Source organism: Colius striatus, chromosome 1, assembly GCF_028858725.1.
Source record: "Colius striatus isolate bColStr4 chromosome 1, bColStr4.1.hap1, whole genome shotgun sequence".
NCBI classification, from domain to species: domain Eukaryota; kingdom Metazoa; phylum Chordata; class Aves; order Coliiformes; family Coliidae; genus Colius; species Colius striatus.
In genome coordinates, this window is record NC_084759.1 from 147,883,647 (window position 1) to 147,908,047 (window position 24,401).

The window sequence follows — 24,401 nt, forward strand, 5'->3', positions numbered from 1 at the left end:
AGTTTTCATACACAAGATTTCCTTCAAGCCTAAGCAGATGCTTTTGATCATGTTGATTGGTGCTTGTCTTCCTTTAGATGCCCTTCTAGAGACACACTCCACACACTTAACTGGCCTTTCCCACAGCCTGCTGAAATTAGAGTCTTCCTGTTGATTGTATGGGTCTTCAGGTGATGTGCCAGTGTTGAGAAGTAGTCACAGGAGATCATCCCATCAGCCAGCTACCCTACAGCCTGTTTTTGGTTTCAGCAACTATGAAAGGGGACCCCAGTCCTCAAAGTTATACAGAAATATCAGTGCACCTTTTGTGGACCAATGGAAACCAACATGGTTCCCCTTCCAACAATGCCGGACTCTACTACACAGTTCTCAATCACGAACGTGATCTAAGTTCAGGAGTGTGTCCCCTTACCCTCTGTAGCATGGAAAAAACAGCAGAAACCTTTATTTGTGCAAAATTGTTTTGATTGCTTCCAACCTGTCAATAATGCGTTTCATTTATTTGACCTATTAACACTTCGATTTGATATTCTGCTTGTACGGGAAATCTTGTGTTACAAAAGGAGGAAATAGGGTCTTTTCTTGCAAGCAGACATTTTCACCATTGCTTTTATAGTTTCCTTTACATTGTGTTTTTTCCAGTGATTGTGTTTGCTTCACAAATTTCCATGACAAAAATTGATTGGACTCCAGATGAAAAGGTAAAGTCTCATTAGATAGCCAGCCTACCCTCTATCATATTAACGGGTGCTCTTATGTTTATCTAAAAGCATATAGCACTTCAGAGGCTTTAAATAGTACATTATCATTAACAGATTTGTGAAATCTCACTGATTAGTGCAGTGCTGGTTCCTAGTTATTCTTCAGCAGAAAACTGTCTACATCTTGGATAAGAAAACTTGTCACAAATGGGTCCATTTTTAGAGAGTTAGACTTTCATTTTAACCAAGCATTTGAGACTTGCCTGTAGAACAAACTGGGGAAAAAAAAAAGAAGTTAAGAGCTGTTCTACTTCCGTTTTTATTCACATTTCTGGAAAATGAACTTCACACATGAACAAAAGTGAACCAATATAATTCTGAGGTTTTTGAGGGTTTTTTCCCAACATTGTTTTTCTCATCTTTTTCATCATTCTTTATTAAATAGTCTTTACTATTATGATAACTATTGGGGACCTGAACTGAAGCACACAAAAGTCAGTATTGGGTATTTGAACCAATTCCAGTGTTCTCAGAATGATAACTGTGAAAAATAAGTTCTCTTTTTGGACAAACTTTGCTACAAGTGGGTATTAGAAAAGCAGGTTGAATAATACAGAGAGTGTATCCTGCTTGAAGAGCTTAATAAAAGAAAACCTCCTGTATGACCTGATCTAGATGGACCTGCTTTAGCAGGGGGTTTGGACTAGATGATCTCTAGAGGTTCTTTCCAACTTCTACCATTTTGTGATTCTATGATTGTCAAACATACTTTAACCAAAGAGTGGCAAGCCACCTGTGGGATAAATTTTCACAAATCAGATACTCTTAGTAGTAAGTACCTCTTCAGGGTTATTTTTTTTATTTGAGATGCGAGGATGAGAAAATGTTTTTGCTGGCAGATCTGCTGATAGCATGTTAAAAAACGTTTTACATTTTGCTTGTGTCATATTATATAGGTTTTCTGTGATGATCTACTTAAAAATAGAGGTCTTGTTAGGAACTGTCATACAAGGGTAGATCTGCATTTGAAAACACTGTGAGAACTTACTGTAAGGGAGAGTACTACTGATCTGAATGTCTCTGAGTAAAAGTTCTGAACATGGGTGTTTAGGTATTCTTTGCATGAGAACAATTTTTTTTTTTCAGTTGCAAATTATATTCAATCTGTGTTTTGATCTTGTGCTAATTGTAGTTTTTTAGTATTATTTCTTACAGTAGTGCACAAGACATTGCTTAATGGAACATGTACAACCTTGATAAATACACTTACCATTCTGTAAAAACTAAATCTGAATAGAGTATTGGGATAAGAAGTCATAAGTCTTATAATATTCGTTGAATTTACAGAAGGAAATGTCTATTTTTATAGCATTCCACAGTTATTTTGTTTAGCTGGTTTATGTGAAAATTTATTTTATGTCTCATTCCATCAGGATTACACTTACCATCTTGTGAGTGCAATCTGTGAATGGACAGTGGCCTTTGGCTTTATCTTCTTCTTTTTGACGTTCATTAGAGATTTTCAGGTTGGTATCTACATATTTTATCAGTGACTCAGAAATGCTATGAATTGTATAACAACAACTGCAATAGGAAATTACCATCCTTTAGTGTACCTAGAAATACAAAAGCTACACAGAAACAAACTTAATCAGTCACAGTACTAATTTTGTCTGCCTAATGAATATTTTTCCCCTGAGTTTTACAACATAAAAATCTTTTTTAGAAATGAGTTTAATAGGTGACTGGTCTTGACAATTTTTCAGTAAATGAATATCTTTTACTTATTTGTAGAAGAAAGACCTCTAAAGGTGACATAATACCAAACTAAATGATGCAACTAAAACTGCATCTTTTTGTACTTAAGGGATTTTATATAATAATCCAATGTATCTCAATTGCAAATGTTTCCTGGCTTTTTAAAAATTTTTATATATGTTCCCTCACAATGCAAAGAGTATTAAATACTTTCTTTAAAACATTGACATAAAAACCTTCTGGTCTGGATAAATGTATCTGGTTATGTATCAAGCCTGACTTTAAGGTAGAGAAAATATCAGATTATTTAAAAAAAGAAAACATTTAACAATTTGTGAAAGGCATGCCTTGAACTTACTTTCCCCAGCTTTGTCTTACCAACTCTTATTGTTTACACAGCATGTTCTAGCTGCAGTGTTTCAGTGTTACAAAATGCTGAAAATACCAATGTGTGAGGCTTAACTTTGGTAAAAGAATTTTTAAAAAGAATTAAAAAAACCCATTGTTCATAAGTTCCCTGTGGACATTTGAGGACAAAAACTCCTGGATGTTATTATAGATGCTAGAAGGATCATGGCTTCCTTATCCTTCTCAGACTTTTGGATGTTTGTTTTCCCTGTAAAGTAGTCAGATATTTGCAAGACTGGAGTAGAGAGCCTAAGGTAATAAAAAATGAGAACTGCTGCTTTATGCCAAAGTTACAAAGATGAACTCAGTATTTATCGCTGTAGATGTCATATACCATATGTAAGTCTTTTATATATACCATTGCCTCACACAAGTCCCAGAAAGTAAAAATCCAGATCCAAGCACTTGCGTAAGTGCAGAGGTAATAATTGAGATCACATACATTAGCCAGTTGGTACTATATATAAATACTGTGAACATAAAAAGGAAGAGAAAGGGATAGAATTCAAATGAATAGAAGTGTAAACATCTCAAAGTACAGACTGTGAAACAGCACGAAATTCAGTGTTAGTGTTTGACAATGACAGAAAAAAGTTCTAGATTCTATCCTCTTTTTATCCTAACCACTGCTCACAGAAAGAAAAACTGTTACTTCAGAAAAAGCAACTGCAAGACCCTAAGAAAAATAATCCTTTTAAAAATAAAATCACAGTATGTATTTCACTTAAATACATTTTTTTGTTGGTGTTGTTTTATCTCCTTGTACTTTATATCACAGGACTGTAAAATTAATTTGTTTGAAGCTGATCTTGTTTTATTTTTCTTCTAGAGAGTTTCTTTAAGGATATCAACAGAAATACATGAAGACTCCTGATAGTGGGGGGAAAAAAGTTTTTTTTTTAATATTCTAGAGTATTTTAGATTTCTTTCTACTTACAAAGAATGTTGCAGATGGACAAGGACTTATAAAATTGTATAAAGAAGCCATGCCATGACTCACAGTAATGTTCTTGCTAACATTTTGCAGTATTTTGTACTTTTTATACTGGTTGATACATTAAAAATACTGTAATAGAAACAATCCGTAGGAGCACTTGAAAGTCATTCTAAGACTTTTGATCTCCTCAGTTCTTCCTTCTGGAGGTATCCATATTTTTTCATTTGTTATATTGCATTTAGTAACAACTTTAAACTTGAGAAACAAAATTTTGCAAATATTTAGGAAAGTCTAAAGGGAATGGAAAACACTAAGGCTGAATTCCAACTCAAGATTAAGTTGCAAGGGCTGTGGAGAAAAGCATGAGCAGAATTGGGTGTCTTGAAATGTTTCAAGACCAGAAATTTGCCATTAGTAGATGGCAACACTATGCTACATGCTTCTGACAGTGGACACTATATACAAATATAATTCCTAGGAGAAGTTTAAACCATATTGCTTGAAAAATGTTTTTTAATCATCACTGCAATGTATGCTGTAAAAGCCTACCCCTTTTTCTGCTTTATGCACTGCTGGTCGTAGGACGTTTTCAACTGAAGTGGAAATAAAAAGTAAATTTACATTTATGCACGATCTACTGAAGAGAAAACTTAAAGCAATTTGGTTAATGCAAAGCAGAAGTTTTACAGCCTGTGTTTTAACCTATAGTGCTGGATGAAAGAGGGCCTCCTAAAAGTTGTTGGGAGTGCTGAAGATACAGCATATTTGCTGCTATAAACTTACTTCTGTAATGAAAGACTTGGAAAGGAACTAATTGAGAAGTCAGATGTCAGAAGTATCTGGGGGCAAAAGTGTCTTTCGTGGACTGATTCACTACCTCCATTTAGTATGTTAATCACTTGGATATTAATCAAGCTCTCTGAAAATTACATTTGCCATGGTCTATCACAGTTTATACAGAAATATTGATGATTTTCAGTTGCTAGTTTTCTTCCAGATAAAACAACTGTGTGTTTTGGACAGTGATGTCTTAAAACTAGTTATCTGTTGATATTTCCTTTAATATGTATTTTAAACTGTATTAAATTCAGATGTTTCACAACGTAAAGGTCCACGTTTTCTTCTTCCAAATAGAAATATTAACCTTTTTTTTTTCACTGGCAAGTTTGAAGTTTGGCCTTAACTAATATTACTGTGTTTTTAGAATGAACTCAGGTACACAAACAATAAAAGAATTATTTGTACGGTTCTGATATGGGCAGTAAATCACCACAATAAATTTCACCAGATTCAAGGCAAGAGAACACTTAGTAAACACTAAATCATGTCCCAATACAAAGCTCCTGAAACAAATTCACACTTATTTAATCTCTTAGTACTCTGTACTTGTCAAAAGAATCACACCTACCCTGCCAATCTTTACAGTGCTTAAAGTCTCGTAAAGAGAAAGAAAAAAAAAGAAAATGTCTGAATCTAGATAATCTATTTGCTCAAATCAACATGTTAATTCAAGTACTGAAGAATGCCTGAATTAAATCCTTCTTATTTTTCTGAGCTTTATTATGATACGATTTCATATGAGTTACATTCATGACCAAAAGAATGTATCACCATCACTTTGGAGTTTATTTGATTTGTCAGGCCCTGAAACACTGACATCCATCAGCATGTAGATGGAGACAATAGATTATTACCTTTTCATTTGTGCAGTGAACAACTATTGAAGACACTTTGCTTGTTCTCTGTCTCTGGATGGTTTTTCACTTGACAAGTTGAAAGCAATTGAAGAAAAAAAACATTCTAGAAATGTGTTTCATTTTAGTTGTGAATGACTTTTGTGAAGTAATGCTGTTTAATTTTTTACAACCAACTGATCTCCACAGATTAGCAAAGATGATATCACAGTATACTTAATGTTGCTTTGCAATATGCCATTTTTTCCCATATTTTCATATTTCTTAGCAACAAGAAGCAGCTATTTTTTTCTTGGGAGCTAGGCTGGAAATATTTTCCATCTACTCTGTTTGCTTGATGTTTTCGATTTGTCATCCCATCGTGAGTGATTGGGAAACTTCGTATGCATAACTAGAGTAAATCACATGACAATTATTTTTAGTGATTATGCTAAATCATTCCTCCACCCCTTCCGAAAGTGCAAAGCCTCATTTTTCTAGGTTGTGCAGCTTGATCTACTGATGAAATACTACCATGGCAGTCTCTACCACAGTTGCAAATCATGGAAGGGTGAAACTCAACCAACTCAAAAACCTTAAAACCCACTTTGTCTTTGGACACTGTAACTCTTTCTGCTTTTCTCTCATGTGTGCTCAGCCAGTGACAACCATATTTTGTACCATTGTTTTTTGTCAAAAGGTATTTTAAATATAAATTTTTAAACAAGCTTCCCAGGTAGGTTGTGGAGTTTCTTTCTCTGGAGGTCTTCAAAACCTGCCTGGACATCTTCCTGAGTGACTTGATCTAGCTGGACCTGCCTGAGTGGAGGGATTGGACTAGATGATCTTTAGAGGTCCCTCCCAACCCCTATCATTCTATGATTCTCTGATCTGCTCTGTTTGTGTACTGCCTTATCTCTGACAGCAGCATATGTTTGCTTGTAGCTAAGCAAAGTTTGATGGCAGGGGATTTATTATTTGGCAGTAGTACTGGTTGTAAAAGTTTCGAGCAATCTAGGGGGATTATAGTAACATACGTCAGTAAGCGTTGGACATACTAGTATGAGGTTTGTAAAGACGTCTAAGAGCTTGGTATTTTAAACTGCTCTGTAAATACAGATTCTTTGTCTCAATATTGACACCACATTTTCACAAGCCTTGAGATTTTGGAAGGTCTTCTCAAAGTCTTCAGAGTGTTTGGGGATGGTTAGCTGTTCCTAGGGGTTTACAATGTCCACTACAAATAATCTGTCCTCATGACACTGAGCTGGAAGAATTGTTCTCCAAAAAATGGCCAAAGGCAGCATGTTGCTTGGATTTTAAGAAGGTCCAGTGTTTGTTTTCTTGGATTTGGGAGAGATATCACATAAAGGAGTTGTGGTAGGTTGTAGTTTATAAGAGTAATGTCTCTTTGGCTAAAACTCTCACAGCTGGGTCCGTCTTTCACTGCATTTGTGGGGATGTGCCCATGTGGTCTGTACACACATATAGCTTGACAGGTTAGAGTTCTGCATGTGGCTGTAATACATATGAGAATAATTGCTGTATTTGATTAAAAAATAGATTTAATGAATTTTGTCTATGTTTTTTAATTGGTATGTTGATGCCAAAAAAGCATTTCTCACATTTTAAAGAGGAACTAGGCAACTTCTACCTTTGATATGTGTATTTTTCCCTGTACACAATAGATGGCACTAGTAGACCAGAGTTTATTTTCCACATTCAGGGAAAAATTATTATTGCTGCTAGCAAGCACAATAGGTAGCTTTAACTGGTTTTAATAGTCATCTAGAGACCTACTTAAATGATTTTTTTATTACGCCTTTGTGGAAAACAAGTCAGATCTAAGTTTCCTTGCCATCACATCCTGCCTTAATCTAACTAAATATGTTTTGCTACTGCAACATGTTTCATAGCAACTTCAATATTCAAATTAATTTGTCTAAATCAAAGGAGCCACTTGCCATAGTTAGCACTGGCGCAAGCCGCAATTCAGCGGTCATTATGAAGCCACTTCCTTTGGGAGGTTTTTCCTACGCTATTACAAAGAAGGCACATTTTGCTCAGTAGCTTCAGCAGACCTCTGTCAGTTTTCAGTGGAGGATCAGAAGACACTCTAGATTTTATTTTCATGAGATAACAATACAACCTCCCAACCCCCCACACACCCTCCAGATTTTAACATTTCAAAATGGCAGCCATTGTGCAGCCAGAAACAGTAACATGTCAGGTTATAAAAAAAAATCAGTGGCAGATGCTGTATCTGTTTAAAATCCACTTTTGTTTTCATGTAATAAGTCTATTTTCAGTTATCTCCTTGCCTCGCTGAACACTTGGATAGCATTTTTTTTCATGTCTTCTGTGAAGTGCAGCAATAATCCAGGCCTCTGAACATCTATTATTTTATCCAGGATTATTCACATTAAGCATTCTCAGTTTCAAATGAGCCACTCTAAGCGTAAAAAACCCTCTAAAAACTCTCATCAGAAGTTGTATGCATTTTAAAAAACAAATATAGAAGATGTGTTAACAAAGTATAAATACTTTGTTTTTGATGGACGATGACAGAGCACTGGAACTGGCTGCCCAGATGGGTTGTGGAGTCTCCTTCTCTGGAGACATTCAAAACCCACCTGGACGAGTTCCTATATGACCTACTCTAGGTGATCGTGCTCTTGCAGGGGGGTTGAACTAGCAAGGTCCCTTCTAATCTAAGATTCTGTGATTCTATGACATCTTTAACATGCAAGAAGCTTCTTACTCCACAACAGGCCTCTTCTCCCAACAGACACATAAGAGTCATTGTAAGTGGAGGGTACGTTTCAGAGGTTTCTCTGATGGACATCTAGACTTTCTTCATGAGATCTGCAGGATTAGTCTCTCTGTAGCTCTAGTTTTATTAGAGATCTTAGCAGTTGATGGATCTCTCTGCAGAGAGGTATCTTCCCTTCCTCTTCATCAAATGGTTGAAACAAATTAGATGGTTTTCATGGACTTTTTGTTTTGGTTTGAATTATTCAAGAGTATTTTTCTGGGGCAATGGGAAGAAGGAGAGTAGCAGCAGCAGAGGTTAACATCAGCTCATTAAGGAGATCACAGCACTCAATTGTACAAGTCACATTCAGAGACAAGTCAGTTTGAGATCATCTGTAACAGGTTTTGTGTTGTTTCGTGTGGCAAAGGTAGAATCCATGCAAAAATTCAATAGCTTAAAGTTAATTTCAAAGATTTTATGGAGGACTAGGGAAATTCTAACCAGGAAAGAGGGAAATAATACTGATAATGAGACACAGTAAGCACTTTTAGCTTTTACCTTTGTGCATAAGGGCTCTTTTAAAATCTTTGTTCATTTTAAGTAGTCTGAAACTATTTCTTTTCTGTCTGCCTATGAGTGTCTCAGTAATGTAATTCTTGCGCAATACTACAATTCAAAGGAAATTTGTTTGTTGTTCAAATCAACCAGCTTCCCCTTTATACCTCCAGCACGTGGGTAGTTAAAAAATGCTGACTATGCTCCAGTTAAATGATCTGAAACAAAATCTTGTGCAGCTAGGCTTTGTCATATCCCAGCATTTCTAGACTGTTTTTTCTAGTAATCTATGAGAGACTTAATCCATATAGATGACCTGGGAAAGTAAAAAAAACTATCATTTTGAGGTTATCATAAATACTGTTTTATATGATTATTAGTCTCTTCCCCAGGACAGTTTTTCGTAGTAAAACATTTTGTGGACTTTTTTTCCTTAAATTTGTACCAATTTGGACTTTCACAAGGATTACATGTAAAATCTTGTCTTTACTGCTTGGAAATGATTTTGACCTTTCACTCTTGATCTTAAGGCAAAAATGTAATGTTCAAAAGTTCCTTTTGATGAAATATCACTCTGTTCTTATAGACAACTATTTGTTTTTTAAGATCCAAATTCAATAGGAAGTAAGAACCTTCACTTGAAATAAAAGTGATCTTACCTTTAATCAACTAAAATCAGATTGTAAGCCTTTTACTGAGTTTAGTATTTCTTGCTCTGCTCAGCAAGTGCATATGTTGTTCATAGGGCCTGGGGATGTTTCCTGGATAGCTTCTGGAATCAGTAGAAAAACCTCCAGGATGAATCTGGAAAATAAGTTATTTCTCTGTACACAGTTAGAGGGTATCAGTCTCTAAGACCCTCTGCTTGTTCTGCTCTTTCTTCTGAAACCCAACTCAGAAACAGAAATAGAGTGTTCAAAGCAAAGTGTTTAAATTTGAGGTATCAGAACCAATTCCAAGGATTACAAGAGGCTGTAGTTTTGATTAAGCCTTTAACGAGATTTCATTTTAAATTCGGTGCAAAAGCTATTGTGTGTAAAGATCATGGCACTGCGGCAAGACCTGAGAAGTCCCCCAGTAGCCATAACAATCTTAGAAGCAACCATGGAACCAGGCCTCAGCAAGCACTCCTTTTCTCAGGAATGTGGAAGCTGTCTGTTGGCATGAGTTCCTCTAGGTTTTGGGGGTGAGGAGTTGGTGTCATTTCTTATTCCCTTTGCCCTCTGTCCTTCTGCATTACCTAATACTCAATTCACGCAAATTGTGTTGGCAAACAGCTCTCCTAGTATGTTAGTATTAGGATGTGGTTTCTATGATTCAGTTCCAGAAGTCATCTTTCTTCATGGCGGTCAACAAATGAGCCTTACTTTGCTCCATTTTGTGGTATCGATCTGACCTCTGGGGAACTTAAATGTATGCAGGTAGTAAGTGATGGGTGCTTTCTGACCTATCTGAGCAGAAAAATCAACTCTTAACTGAGATCCTGCCTACAGTTGGCATTCCTGGTTAGCTTAAAAGTGTTTAAACAAAATATTTGGGGTAATTATAGTATTAGAGCAAATTTCAAAGGGTGATTGCCAGTGCTGTCAAAGGGTGACATTTTTTTTCAGTACCCCTATGTGCCAAACAGCTTTAAAATTTGAATATTATTATTGTGTTACCACAGCTTTTTAGCCTTGAACTGAATTTAAAACATGCTTACTGTTTAGTGTAGGCAACACAAAATCCTTGTTGCTACTTTCCTGGAATTTCAACCAAAAGGAATGGTAAAACATTATATAATCAGATTTTTTTTAAAAGCAACTTGCAGTTTTACATGGCATCTTGTGTCTGCTCATGGCAGCCAGAACTGAGCGTTGCCATTGAAAACAGCGAGTCATGGAAGTATACTCACTCCAAAAATGCCTTCTGGTTGCAAAAATATTTAACAATGTTAGGACTAAAGAGGAGTGAGAGGAAACTAAAGAAAGACGGGGTTGGAAACTGTTCATTGCACCGTCAGATAAAAATTCAATATGGAAAGATGCACAAGCAGACAAATAAAACCCAAATTCTGGAGTAAAAATGCAGCCCTTCAGATCACTGTTTTTTCTTGAGGATGAAAGGGAGTTAACTCTCAAATTGCCCAGTTAAATTCTGTGAGTGGAAAGCACTGTGCATCAAGCATTCAGCTCAGGACTGGAGATACAGAAGTCTCTCCTAGCTTTCTAGAAAGTATAGAAACATTGCCTTTGCACATGCCTCTAGGTTTTGGTAAATAGAATATCTCAAAACCAAAAATTGTAACAATATAATGGATGAGTTATTGAAAGCACCCCATAAATCATGGTAGCAGTTAAATGGTTTGGTGAAATGGGAATTAGTGATTCAGTTTTCTTCAAGGGAGGATGGAGATGGGTCATCATCTGGAACACTGGACGATGTAACCTTATGAGAGACTCAGAAACTCCCCAGCATTTGTCTCAGTTTGTCAGTTACTCTTAAAACATGAAGACTCAGATCCAAAGTTTACAAGCTAAGAGAACAGGGAAGAAAGAGGAGAGTCCCCATATACGAAATGGGGAAAAGGAAAAGGTAGGACTACAGGAGTTTGCCTCAAAGCCTATGGAATTGGACATGACACTTGTCTCTGACCTCAGGGGACATAAAGAAAGAGACAAAGAACTCTTTATTATCCTATACACAATCAGTTACACTAAATGACAGCACATTATATGGAGGGAGCAGGAAGCACTTTTTCTCCATTTTCCAGATACTAAGGATCAATGCCTTGGTAGGTTTCTTTGGAGCAAAGTTCTGTTATAACTTCAGTCACAGGACCTGGAGAAGAGGCACTTGCTCACAGATTGAAGCGGATCTGGCAGAGCCAGGAGGATTTCTCCCATCTGTGGATTTTCAGCACAGAATTTAGGATTGCAGGAGATCATGCTTGATTGTAAAGGTCCTCATGTAGCTTCTGATGGGAAGACACCAGTTTGTTTGGCAGTGCCATAGGGAACACGGAAGAGTTCTTTGCCAGCAAAATGCCAGAACGAGAGGAACAGACTCTGAAATGAAGCACTTGAGGAATGAGCTACGCAGAAAAGGTATTTAGGCTCATCTCCTGTCTCCAGTGCCATGTGGGAGACTCTGAAAAGGGTGTCACTGCAGGTGCAAAGAGGGTTTTCTTGATTGTGATGGGTTCTCCACTCCTGGCAGCTGAAATACATCTCAAGCAGTCAATGCCCAAGAACCCTTCACAAGATGGGAAAACAGAAACCTGTCACAAGTCCTGTGCTCATTACTGAAAAATAAAAAAACAAACTAACCAAAAACTTACAAAAAATTTTAAAAAAAAAACCCAAAACAGTGTCATTGGAAATAAAACAGAGAGCTACAAACTTCTGGTAAATCTAATGGACTAGTACTAATCTGGGAGGATGAGAGGGAAGAGAACTGTGCTGATGCAACTGGAAGAGCCACAAGGTAAATTACCACCCATTATATAATATGTGATGAGGTCTTAAAACATCTGTTGACAATCAGAAGGAGGATAGAGAGTCCAGCAGAAAAGGCCAGAAATGGCTTTTCTTATCTGTCTTTATACTGGGCTACATTAGGAGCAATCCAATGTGCTCTCATGCTTCATCCAACCAAATCTATGGAATTATTTTTCATCTCCTAAATATCCTGCACAGGGGGTAGTTCTGTTAGTCTACTGATAAACCACTGCTTAATATGAAATATTGTTAATCTGAACTCAGTCCTCAGCGTACATTTGTGGCTGCCCTGATCATTTATTTTGGGGTTATTGTGAGCTGTCAGTATCTTTTTCTTTAGACAAGGGAACACATTATTCAGAAAGTGCCAAACAACATCTTTATAATTATCATGAAGCCTCCTATAGAGAGTTTCCTGTTAACTTTCATAGTGTTTTGAAGAAAATTCTTTTGAAGGCTTTTATAGGCTCTTGTCCAACATATCTGGGGAGTCTGTTTTTCAACATCTAGTTTTACTCTTTAACATTTATTTATGGCCACTTCAGTGCCTTTAAATTTCTAGGATTTTAAAATATTTTTTTAACCAACTTGTTCCTCTCAGATTTGTACAAGTTTGAACAGGGACTATCTGATTCAATAGCAGTTAAAGTATAATCACAAAACTCATTCATAGTGTTCTTTCCAACACTATGCGTGAACAGGCACGCAGAGCTATCTTTCTCTCAGCCATGTACAGCTACACCAGAACTCTGCAGGAAGCTATAGAGGCTGAAGTTTACAGTAAATATTGTAAACAGGACATGAATTCTAAAGCAAGTGTCTTGCAGGAAATCTAGCCTTTTTTGTCACTCCCCCCCCCCTCCCCCCCCCCAGTATATTTTTAGTTTATTTTAAACCTGCTTCTTTTTAAAGGATACTAATTGGTGTTCTCTTTCCCCCACCTGCTTATCTACCAGCCCTTGTCAGAAGTGCTATTTAAGATCCTAGACTTATTTTCTGAGTGCTTATAAAGGTCAGTGTAGCAGGCTGCTTCTTGTATCTACATTTACAACAATGGCAGCAAATGTTTTTTTTTTAATGAATCCTTTTCAACTTGAAATACAAATCTACTCACATTCTGAAATGTCTATTCCCTTGAGCTTATTTCGTGTTCGCTGCTGCTTTTGATTCTCCATGTTTTTCATGGCAACTCTTCTGCTGGTGCAGAAGTACTAGCTTTCCTCCGCCACTCAACGCTGGACATAACATAGAATCATAGAATGGTAGGGTTTGGAGGGGATCTTTAGAGATTATCTAGTCCTTGCTGCTTTGTATGCAGTTCATTATTTCCCAACATCTAAATAGAGACAGTGCTGTTTCTAATAAGGCAGGAATGATTGAGCCCACCAAACTGCTGTCCAGGTAGCTTTCAGACAGCATGTGTTTCTGCAGATCATACCCCAGCTAATATCTGGCACGCCACACAGAAAGAGAGGAGTCTTTGCCTAATGAGTGAAGTGTTCTCAATCAGTAAATACTTAAATATGTCTGGAAATTGGCAGAAAATGGGGGTCTCCTGTTAAGTAAAACATCTGCCTGTAGGATATTCCAAAAGAAGGCCCTAGGAAGGAAAATTATGAAGTGAGAAATTGCTTGTGTTGAGGCTAAAGTGTTCAGAAAACAAGTATTGTTATTAGATCTGAATGAGTTCTTCTGATGTTACATCAAACCTTAGTAACCTTCTTTTAGCAAAAAGCTGAGGTTGTTGCTTAACTTTCTGGAATGAGCCATGAATTCCATTGTTTTTCAAAGGCTGTGGTTTGATTCCCAGAACCAAAATGAGTCTGATTCTTGAGCTGGCATATACCCTTAAAGCATTCCTAGATTAGGGCTCTGAAAAGAGAGGTTTTGGTTTCAAAACCTCTTCCATATTAATGGATTCCTTATGGGTGGTAATGGTGCAAGTATGAGAGATGGAGAACCAGACTGAGAAGTGGCCTGTGCAGCAGTCACTCTTTTCAGAATCTCTGGAGATGAAGAGAAGAGACTGAGGGTCCTTAAAATTTGGCCTCAGGAGGCAAAGAGATCTAACCATACTACATGGTAGCTCTAGTGTTAAGAAGGCTGTTTACAAGAGGACTCAATGCCATCGAAATCCATAGAATCTTTTCACTCTGATTAGATTTACATAACATTCTGCTGCTGTCACACTTAACCTGATCAATGTCAACAACCTTGAAATGGCCTTCAAGAGCCACTTGCAGAGAAAAACCCCAACCCTGCATACTGTTTTTGGTTGTCAATAACTTAAGAGGCAGATTAACAGGAGTGGTTACCCATATCACTTTTGTCTACTGACTATGGAAATACTCACTGTACCCATGTTACTGGTGGGTCTCATCTGCATAGTTGCTCTTTCCTGTTGTCACCCATCCAGGAGTTGTGTGAATGAACCAAATTTTGTCCTCAGTTCTGCAAATACATACGTGCATACAGTTGAGCCCAAGTATGTTTGAATGATTGGCCATGAATTCTGTGCACTCCTGTGAAAAAGCAAATAAAAATTAGGTTCTCCTGAAAAGAATTTAAAATCTATATGAAAATAGTTACTCTAAAGTGACATGACATTAAGTGTATCACAGAGCTCAGGCTGGATGGTACCATGTGCCCTGGGCTACCTACCTTTGACACAACTGGCACTCCGTGTATCACCATTTTCAAGCTCATACACAGAAATGGTGCTTCACGTAAAGCAAGGCTGATAAAAACATATTCACTTGCAAGAGAACCCAGGGCCAAAGCTAACATACGTATTGTACTCATTTACACTCTGCCAAAAGCTACAGGCTTCAAAAAAGAGCTTGCTGATGCCTTTATGGCAACAGTGTTGAAATGCCCAGCAGTCTTGGCAGGCTAATTTTTAGTATTCATAAGGCTGCAGGCGTAGAAGTCTTGGACAGTTGTCTTCATCAGTCCAGTAGGCACATGTGACCTTATCTTTGACCTGACTGTTGGGATAGTGTCAAAAAAACATATCTTACCTCATTAGGTAGCAATCAGCACTGTCTAAATATGATCTGGATTGTGTATCCAGATCCAACAGGAAGGACTGCAGGATGGAAAGTTTCAAAGGTATCCTTTCAAGGATATCCTTTGAATGTCTGATACTCCTCCATCTGATGTAGCCTTACCAGTAGATATTTGTCTTGGTTTCCATCAAGTGGTCTCCAAATGGTTGTTCTCTCTCTTTTTTTTTTTGGGGGGGGGGAGGGCTTTACTTTGGTCCTGTATTTTAAAATACTCTGTGCTAAATGGTGGCAGAAAAATAGAGAACAGATAGTTAAAAAAACAAGCGTTCATCAGATATGATGGCAAAAACAAACTCCCCAGGTTTATGCTGTGATTATATTAGATTAGGGGAAAATCTTTTTTTCCCTAAAACTATAAAATCTGGACCAAAGCTGCTAGATCCTGTCCTCTGTATCTATTCAAGGCAGCAAGGCTTCAATATTCAAGTGGATCACAGAATCACAGAACCTTAAGGGTTGGAAGAGACCTCAAAAGATCATCTAGTCCAACCTCCCTGAAGCCCTTGAAGGCTGCTAAGCACGTAGGCTGCAAAGAGCTTGCCTTTATTTAGGAGGGCATCCCAAAAAGTACAGCTGCATTTTTCTCTTAATCAGTACATAAGCTTTCTTGCTGTCTCAGAAGGGAGCACGTTTGCTCTGCAGGTTCATGAAGCACAGGGTATCACCTGTGAAAGGAGTGACTAACAGTTTCATTCAGAAAAACAGATCTTCCGGTCTTTCTGCACAAAGGTGGAAGTAGCAATGAAGAAATTCTCCCTGGCTATGTTGCACACAACCTAATACCTTTCAATACTAAATCATTTGTTCTTGCAGCAATTCACAAAGAAGCAAGCAAAGATGAATGACAAACTTTTGAAATTAAAATCTGCACCCTCAGTCACCAGAATTCAGTTCGACTAGAATAGAAAAGTGCTGCATTAGTATTCTTACTAATCATTGAAGCCAAGGAAATTCTTTCCTGGGAATGAGGGAGTTTGGGGCAATACCGTTCTCCTTAACTATCCATACAGCAGGCTAACACCTCATGAGATGAAAGAGGAAAGCCGTCTTTACAGGAATTACTTTGAGCTTTACTTGAAGGACAAATGGCAACAGTCTGGGCAGGAAAGACCATTCATTCTGAAAGGATTCACCTAAACCAAAGTACTTTAGAAAAGTATTTATTTGTTTTCTGGAGGCAGGCCCACCAAATGAAGAAAATAAAACTGTAAACTCCATGAACTTTGCATGATGCTGAGTTTTGTTTATTTATAACAAAATGGAGAAAGAGGAGGCAGGAGCACCTATCTTGTAACATGAACCTTAAAGCATAAAACAAATATAGCACTTAAGAAGCAGTCAGGCCCCGGAATCCAAAACAAAGTTTGTTCAAAACGTGAGCAGAGGCACAGCTGTCACAACGCTGACTTCGCATTCTTCGAGTTTCAAAGGAAAGTCAAGTCCACCGGTATTTCCATATCCAAGTAAACTGATACCTAGCCTTAGCTGCAGACACTACACTCATTCACAGTCCTTCATCAGAGAAAAAAACAGTTGTCCTTGGACACAAAAAAAAAAGGCAAACAAACCAAACAACATGTGAATAACTGCGCAGTGATGTTGTGCATCTGTTTTTCATATAGAAGCCAAATTGGAGTTATAAACTGTGATAATTTCAGTTGCTGTTTATAAAAATGACTCCCAAGTAGAGTTTGTGGACCACTGGTCATCCATAATAATTCTGAGAACCACCCATGCTCTGTGATCCTGGCAGATAAAATCTGAAGGTTAATAATAGTTCATTGTTTTAACTTTTAAAATTATTACTCACTTGGAACAATCTTCATCTCAATTCTTTTTCAGAAAAACAAATTCTTTCAGCAGTCATTGAGGTGTCACACCAAGTTTGGCCTACAGCATGTAGTTCAGGAAGTGTCAATTTTTTTTTGTCCTTACCACATCATCTGCTGTTGCAAATTACCTGCGGGAAATTTAGGTGACTACTGCTTTACCTGGAGAAACCAGGCTTTATTTTGCACTATCTAGGTAATTTCTTTTTAAAAATGGGTGAAAGTTTACAAAGTGTATTTCTAAAATGTTAATATGCTGACAGATCAGTAAATATAAAAGCTGAAATCAAATGAGGATTTGAGTAATTCGCTTCATTTGACTGGAAAGAGAATTTGTTTTCTGAATACTTGCTTTCCTCTAGTTGGAGGGAGGATTTTCTGCCAGCACATGAAGGAGGACAGGTGTTTCCATGTCTGGCCAGCCTAGCAGTGGCAGGAAGGATGGAATCACGCTACATTTACTTTATCTTAGTTCATCAAAACAAGGATTCAGCTGCGGTTTTAAAGAAGCAGAGAACACGAGTGGACGGCAGCAACGGCTGATGAGAACTAGAGAAGAAGGCAGCCCATTGTGATAGAGACAGATTGCTATGTGGGTTTATCTCCAGTGGGCTCCTATGAAATGGTGACAGGGACGGATGCCTGCAGGATCCCAGCTGTCAGTTTGTGCTGTTTGTGAAAGCTGAGCACAAGGGGAGTGAAATCCCAAATGTGGGCCATCATAACTTCATCTTAACTTCAGTTTATCACTACAGTAATATCGGCATGCAAGAGACTGTTTCTCCTATAGCCTCCCATTCTTGTTCCTTCTTGCTCAGTTTTTGGTGTCTAGCTGGCAACGCTTAGCTTGGTTAAGTAGCAGGACTCCACTACAAATCTCAGGTACAGCTCTATTCTCTGCAAGTTAGACCAAATGGAAGCTAAAACTCTGGCAACTCCCTGCAGCCTTCCTGCAGGAGGACTCCAACTTTTCCTGCCTTTGGTGAATCAAAATCAGTGGGAGGCAATTATTGTTATTTTTAGCAGAAAGCACAGTGCAGGAACCATAAACTGCCTGGAAAGGTCTGAAATGTGGAAAATCTGAAATTACACAAAGGCTTGTTTTCAGTCCTCATTATCATAAAGCAGCAAAATCTGGTTCCCTTCCTATAACTAAAGCTTTCTTACTGACCAATCTGCCACATTTCTGTTGCCACCTCTCACCACAGGTGTCCTTGATCCAAGGTTTGTATCTGTGATTCAGTCGTGAAGGAATGCAAATATTTTAAATATTGAATTAACTTGTATTGAATGTGATTTTTCAAGCGCTTTTGGACTGTTTGCCTTTAAAAAGAAACTATAAAGAATCAAAAAACAAAGGGAAACAAAAGCCCATCTTTTAAGTGTAGCTTTCTGCACTAAGGTGATTAACTCTCTTCCATCCCGTTCCCCCCAGTTGCTGTGTTTTTACTCTAGGATTTGTATTACCACTTCGAGAATAAGTTCCTTATGATTTTGCTTTGTGGAAAACTATGCGCCAGCTTAAAATCTTCTACAGTAAGTTTTTATTTATGAGTCATTTGTACCAAAACCAGACAGTTTTGGAACTGAATGCTGCCAAGACAGGACATCTAAGGAAAACAAGACTGAAAATTTAACTTTAAATCTTTTCAGAGTTCCTGACAATGATCTGATGGCAGAAAAGCTCCTGCCTCTTGTGATATTTAGAATTCCACATTCTGTCATATATTTGTCTAACTGTCTTGAAGCAGTCAGATGTGATAATTTCCATTTAGATAGCATGTTCTGCACTTTTGCAACAGTTTGAACATTATTGTACCTACTATTTTGAGACAGGTGATGCCAAGCAAATATTTGGAGCACCCTTTGGCCACACATTCACACATGCTGATGTGGGACAAACGTTTGCTTACCAGCAGCTCATACTTTCTGCTCTACCCATACATGTTTGGGACTTTAAAGAACATTTATCTTGCTGGTCTTAGTTGCTCTCTCCCTTTTCTGTCTTGCCATGACAAGCATATGATCAGAGTAAGAGATGTCAAAGCCCTAAAAATTCATATCTGCAACACACTGTTGTTACATAGTCCTGCTTTTTTGGGGGGGGGGTTTCTCTCCCATATGTACAAATCATCTTTTACATAGACAAGAAAAGGAATGATCAGTGGGACTCTGTCAATCACAAATGACTTCTAACCTGTGATCCGATCCATCCTCTTGCAAATACAGGGCTTTTTATTGCAATAATTCTAGGGAAGTTAACAAATAGATGGTACAGATCTGATGCTGATGATGTTAATAAAGACTGGAAAGACTTTTCAAATAGGCAAGATCATGTAATGGGACATTTCCCATTGTGTGTTTTAAGTGTGAGAGAAAGTGTGGACTCTCTTGATCATTCAGTTCCTCTTTGGTAACAAAGCACTACTGCATTAAGTCTGAATGAATCTATAAAGCTTAGAATAAATAAGAGTCTCTCCATTCTATTTTTTAATTTAAACCAGGATTGGGACAAAAAAGAAAGCTAAAATATCTCACAGTGCAACATAGAAAGAATAGAAAGCATTATATATTCATATATATATAAGTCAATCTTAGCAGTTTTGCACAAATATTTCTGATTGACCATAAAGATTTGTAATACTCCAAAGGGAATGTGACAAAAATAAGTTTTACAGTTTCATACAAATCAATTACACCTCCTTCCAAGTACTCTGAAGTCTTTAAAAAATCAGACAACTAGTTAAAAAATGTTCTTTCCATATCTTTTCATTAAATCTTTCAAGCATTCACTTTGTCAGATAAATTGAACTCACTGAACACAAAATATCTACCCAAACACCGATACACATTTTTGCATTTGTGGAATTTAAGCTACTGGCTCCTCTAGAGCTCAAATAAATGATGCAGTCATACTGGTTGTTGTTTTACTGCTTGTTTGTGTGTTTTGTTTGTAGGGAAAAACTAACTTTTAGCATCTCTGTGGTTCCACCTAACCAATTAGAGAAAATCTACTATCGTATGGGACATACTTCACCACTTCTGTGTCCTATTATTTGCTACTATCTTTCTTTCTCATGAGGAATCCAAGTCACTAACCATATTAGATGGAAAAATACAAGCTTACTGAAGGCTGCAACTGAGTTTTGACTCTGAGGAGATGCAGTTCATTTCCTCAAGTGCCTGCCTATATATTTGGGAATGGCCAAGATACACAATTTATACCATTCAGGCATTCTCCAGACATTCGAAGTGGGATGCAATTTTCTTTAATCCTAGATTTGCCCATTTTTCCACATCACCAGCCAAAAAAAGCGTGTTTAGAGGATGCTTATAGGTGGCTGTGGCAACTGGGTATGTTTATCAGGGCATCTGTTGTTGCACCTTTTTACTACTCTGTCAGAAAACTATTTCCTTTTATTACAATGTGAGTTTTCAGTTTTCTTTCAAGAAAGCCCTCCAATATTCAGAGATCCTTTTGGTGTGTGCTACTAGTGCCAAAAAAAGAAAGTTTTACCAGACCTCTTCCCAACATCTATTTTATATGCATCACTGCCTATTTTTTATTAGGTGTTATTTGGTATCTTTTCCACACTATCCCTCTCCACACACGAAGAATGAGTCAACCCTTTTCTCTTAGTCTCTGCTCCTTGTATGTATTAAAGTTTCAAGCCAAAACTGAGCTTTGCAGCCATCATGCATTTTTTTTTCCCCACAAACATGCAAGCTGTAAATTACCACTTTTAATGCTACCTGTGCAACAGTACAATCTGAGACTCCTCTGCAAGTCTACTGCCATGTATGCTTTAATTTTGCAGTTCTGCTCTGTAAGGTGCCTCCCATTTCATTCTCTTTCCTGGACAGCAGTGTGAGGCAGCCATTACTTTCATGATTTTTGCACCTAGTATTTTTAAGTCGAGGGGAGCTCCACAGACAACTTGGCAGAATTGGGCAGGGCAATCCCTGCTGCTGGCTGCTGCATACATCTTGAATCCCTCCTGCTCCAGTGTGTTGTGTGGTAACAGGCTGAATGCTACCACAGGTTCTGTCCCCACTCAGCACTAGGGAGAAATCAGCTAGCAAAGATTTGCATAAAGGTTGTAAAATTATGGTGGTATAGACCACACTGGGAGGAGAGAGATGATCAAGTTGGCCAATCACTGGTCTTGGAGCAGTTTGGGGAAAACCCTCAGATCTAATTTTTCTAGTTTGACTTCAGACTTTCTTCCACACTATGAACATGCTTGGTGATCATCAGACTGTGTAATGGCCAGGGTGTTCATCTCTGGTCTTGATCAGGTTGCAAACTCAACCTGACCTCAAACCTGTCTTATCACTATGGACTTGCCTGATGATCTGGAGCCCTGGTCAAACTTGGGTCTTATAACCAGACCCTCTCTGCTCACCTCACCCTGGAGTTCTGGGACTCTGCCTGTGGTGGCCAGCTTTGTGCCCTGCTCCTGCCTTGCCACAAGCCTCAGCTCCCATTTTGCCCTCCCTCAGGGGAAAGGAGTCTGCCCCTGACAAAGGTCTGCCCTCTGATGTAAACATGAGGATACTGAAGCTTATAAAAACTGTTATTTTCTAAAAATACAGAAAAAAGCAACTGATTTTTTCCTCCTATCTTTCACAAGAAGACATTTTGAATGAAACTTTTCAGAAACAAATCATGCCAAGAAGGATGGTCAGCATGGAAGATTTTGGTTGAGATGTGGCAGGTCTAAAAATCTGCCCTAAGCTAATCTAAAATTTTCTAAGTACTTCCATGCCATTTTGCAAGAATGGATGCAAGGAATGAGAAGAATCATAGAAAGAGGTGCCTGGACAAGTCAGCAAGGCATCATGAAGGAGCTAGAGGAAGCAAAAGGAGCAGAAGGTCAGCCTTTCATCTGAGGGAGCTCCAATCATTCCTATGAAAGAAACTGGACTCAAGCTGCTGTAACCACCTCAGATTCACCATCCCAGTGTGAGAAGGCAGGCAGAAGTTTCAAATGGCCACTCAGAGCTGATGTACTTTGGGGAAATAGGGATGAACACTCTAGGAACAAAATATTCTTCCTGCTGTTGGCATGAGATTGTTTATGCAAATGAATGTGATAGAAAAAGGGTTCGAAAGGAATGAAAAATATGACAGCCTGTAAGTCAAGTCACTAAACTGAATAGAAGTGAAGGGGATTTTTAAATTAGGCTGCTTAAGTTTTAGTCTTTGCTTAAGTCTAGTGATTGATATAACTGTGGGGAAAAGAAAGTTTTTGTTAATTGTTTCATGTTTTGCCTTCCACAGAAAAATCTTGTACATATAATGTAGAAAAACCATAGAGCAATGCTGAGAAATACTAACTCTGGTGTTTCTTCTATTTTCAGTTCACATGTATGCCATCTTGGCAGTAAAATGGAGCTGATAGTGCTTAAAGGAGCTGTAACATTCCCCTCTCCATGCACCAGAGAACCAAAACCTGGAGACATCCCTCCTGGAAAATGAAACTTTTGCAGAAATACTTTTCTATGCTCTGTTCAGCAAAAATTGGGGTGGTTTTTTTTGTTTGTTTTTGTTGGTTTCTTTTCCCCTTTCTTCCTTCCTTCTTTCATACGCAGCACAAACCATCTACAAAGTGAATTACAGGTGGCTTCCTGAGAGTGATGATCCAGGGACAGCAGACTTAGGATGTTTTCTGTTTACAAATCCTAACCAAGAGGCTTCTTTTCCCTCTCATGTAACTTTGCAAAACTGCCTTGAAAACAACAATCAAGCCACAAAGATTATTCAGCTACTGGTTTCCCAAAATTACTATGATATAATTCAGATATTACATGCCCGAGTATTTTGGGTTTTAAATGGTTTTTTTATTCTCATTTGTGTTTTGCTAAAGAATGATTTTTGTGAGGCTGACCTAATGTGTTTGTGATTTCCCCCTAGGACTCTTGAATGGAAGTACTAGGGAGAAGAAAAGCTTTTATGTGGCTTTCCCTTCCTCATTTCTTCTTTACTGATCTAGAACCATCTGATCTTGGCTTGTGCCTAAAGGCAAATAGACCAGAGCTGCAACTATGGTGTAATGGTTTCAGTGATTTTACAGGAGGTTTCATCACAATGTTTCCCCTTCTTCTCAAATCTTGAGTAACAAAAAAACCATAAACCAAAGCAAAAACACTTCAGAGCAAGGTGAGGAGAAGCCAGGAAATGGTTTGTGATGGCAGGAATTAGGGGAACTTAGTTGAAATTAGGGATGGTAAAGTGTATTGCTCTCACTCCATGACTTAATGAGCTTCAACAACAAGCTTATCATTTAAAGATGCTTGGGACTGCTGAAAAGAAAATTTCTGATCTCTGAAAACACTGAAGTTTTACTGGATTTTTTTCCGTCAAATTACCAGCTGCTATAGTTAAAAAGAAATCCTGTCATCATCTATTTTGTTGATTCTTTCAAGAAAAAGAGTATAACTTGTGGACTAAAACCTTATGTAGGTCACCAAGGTTGCATAAAATACTGTGTAAATGCTGTCATAAAACCAAACAAAGCAAAATTATTCTGTCATAAATAACATGTGGTTACCATTTGTTTACAATATAGTCCAGCTATCAAAACAAGTTAAACATTTTGATAAATGGTTCACAGTCATTGTAAAGAACACAGATTAGGGGAGGTATATCCAACATCTGCTGTTCTAGTGTCAGCAGTACTGCTGAACCTCAGCTCCCTCTGCCCAGGCATTATGCAAGCTACCAGAGCACTCTCCGGTCAAGCTCTATAGGTTAATTGTATATGCTGCTCACTGCACTTTCCACTGATGATTTGATTCCACTGAAGCCATCCTAATATTTTTTAAAAAAGAAAAGAAATGCAATGAGTTCTCTCTTTGCTTCATTTTCTTCTTTATAAAAGAAAGAATTTATAAAGAAGAGTGGGATTTGGGATTGATAATACGTCATTTTCTTAACACACAAATTACTTAAGATCAGCAATTGTAATTTGTCTGGAGAATAAACACAGAAATATTTTGCACTAAAGAGCTGTTGGAAGTGATGTGCAGAGGAGGAACGTCTGGTTGCCTGTGGAGGCTGAAGGGAGGCTTGCGTCAAAGCCAAGTTTCAACTATCATCTGTTTTCACTGTAACACTATGTAACAAAACACGCCTCAGTACAATTTTCATTTAAGTGGGAGATAATTTAAATGTTTTGCTTTTTTTTCACTGTCATCTCTCTTCTAGTTCAGAAAGATGTTTGAAGGAATTTTCT

General features: G+C 37.8%; 1 protein-coding gene across 2 annotated transcripts in view; it reads left to right on the forward strand.

Annotated features, from left to right (window-relative positions):
* The window catches only part of DRAM1 (DNA damage regulated autophagy modulator 1), a 35,311-nt gene extending 11,163 nt beyond the window's left edge, over window positions 1–24,148 (forward strand). Inside the window, exons 5-7 of one of the 2 annotated variants that reach the window (XM_062011226.1) lie at window positions 643–701; window positions 2,135–2,227; window positions 22,528–24,148. In XM_062011226.1, coding sequence (XP_061867210.1) covers window positions 643–701; window positions 2,135–2,227; window positions 22,528–22,554 — 179 coding nt within the window. In that variant the 3' untranslated portion in view covers window positions 22,555–24,148. Of the gene's footprint in view, window positions 1–642; window positions 702–2,134; window positions 2,228–3,696; window positions 4,844–22,527 lie in introns of those variants that run through there. The other variant, XM_062011217.1, reaches the window with a different exon arrangement.
* Window positions 24,149–24,401: the final 253 nt, after the last annotated feature.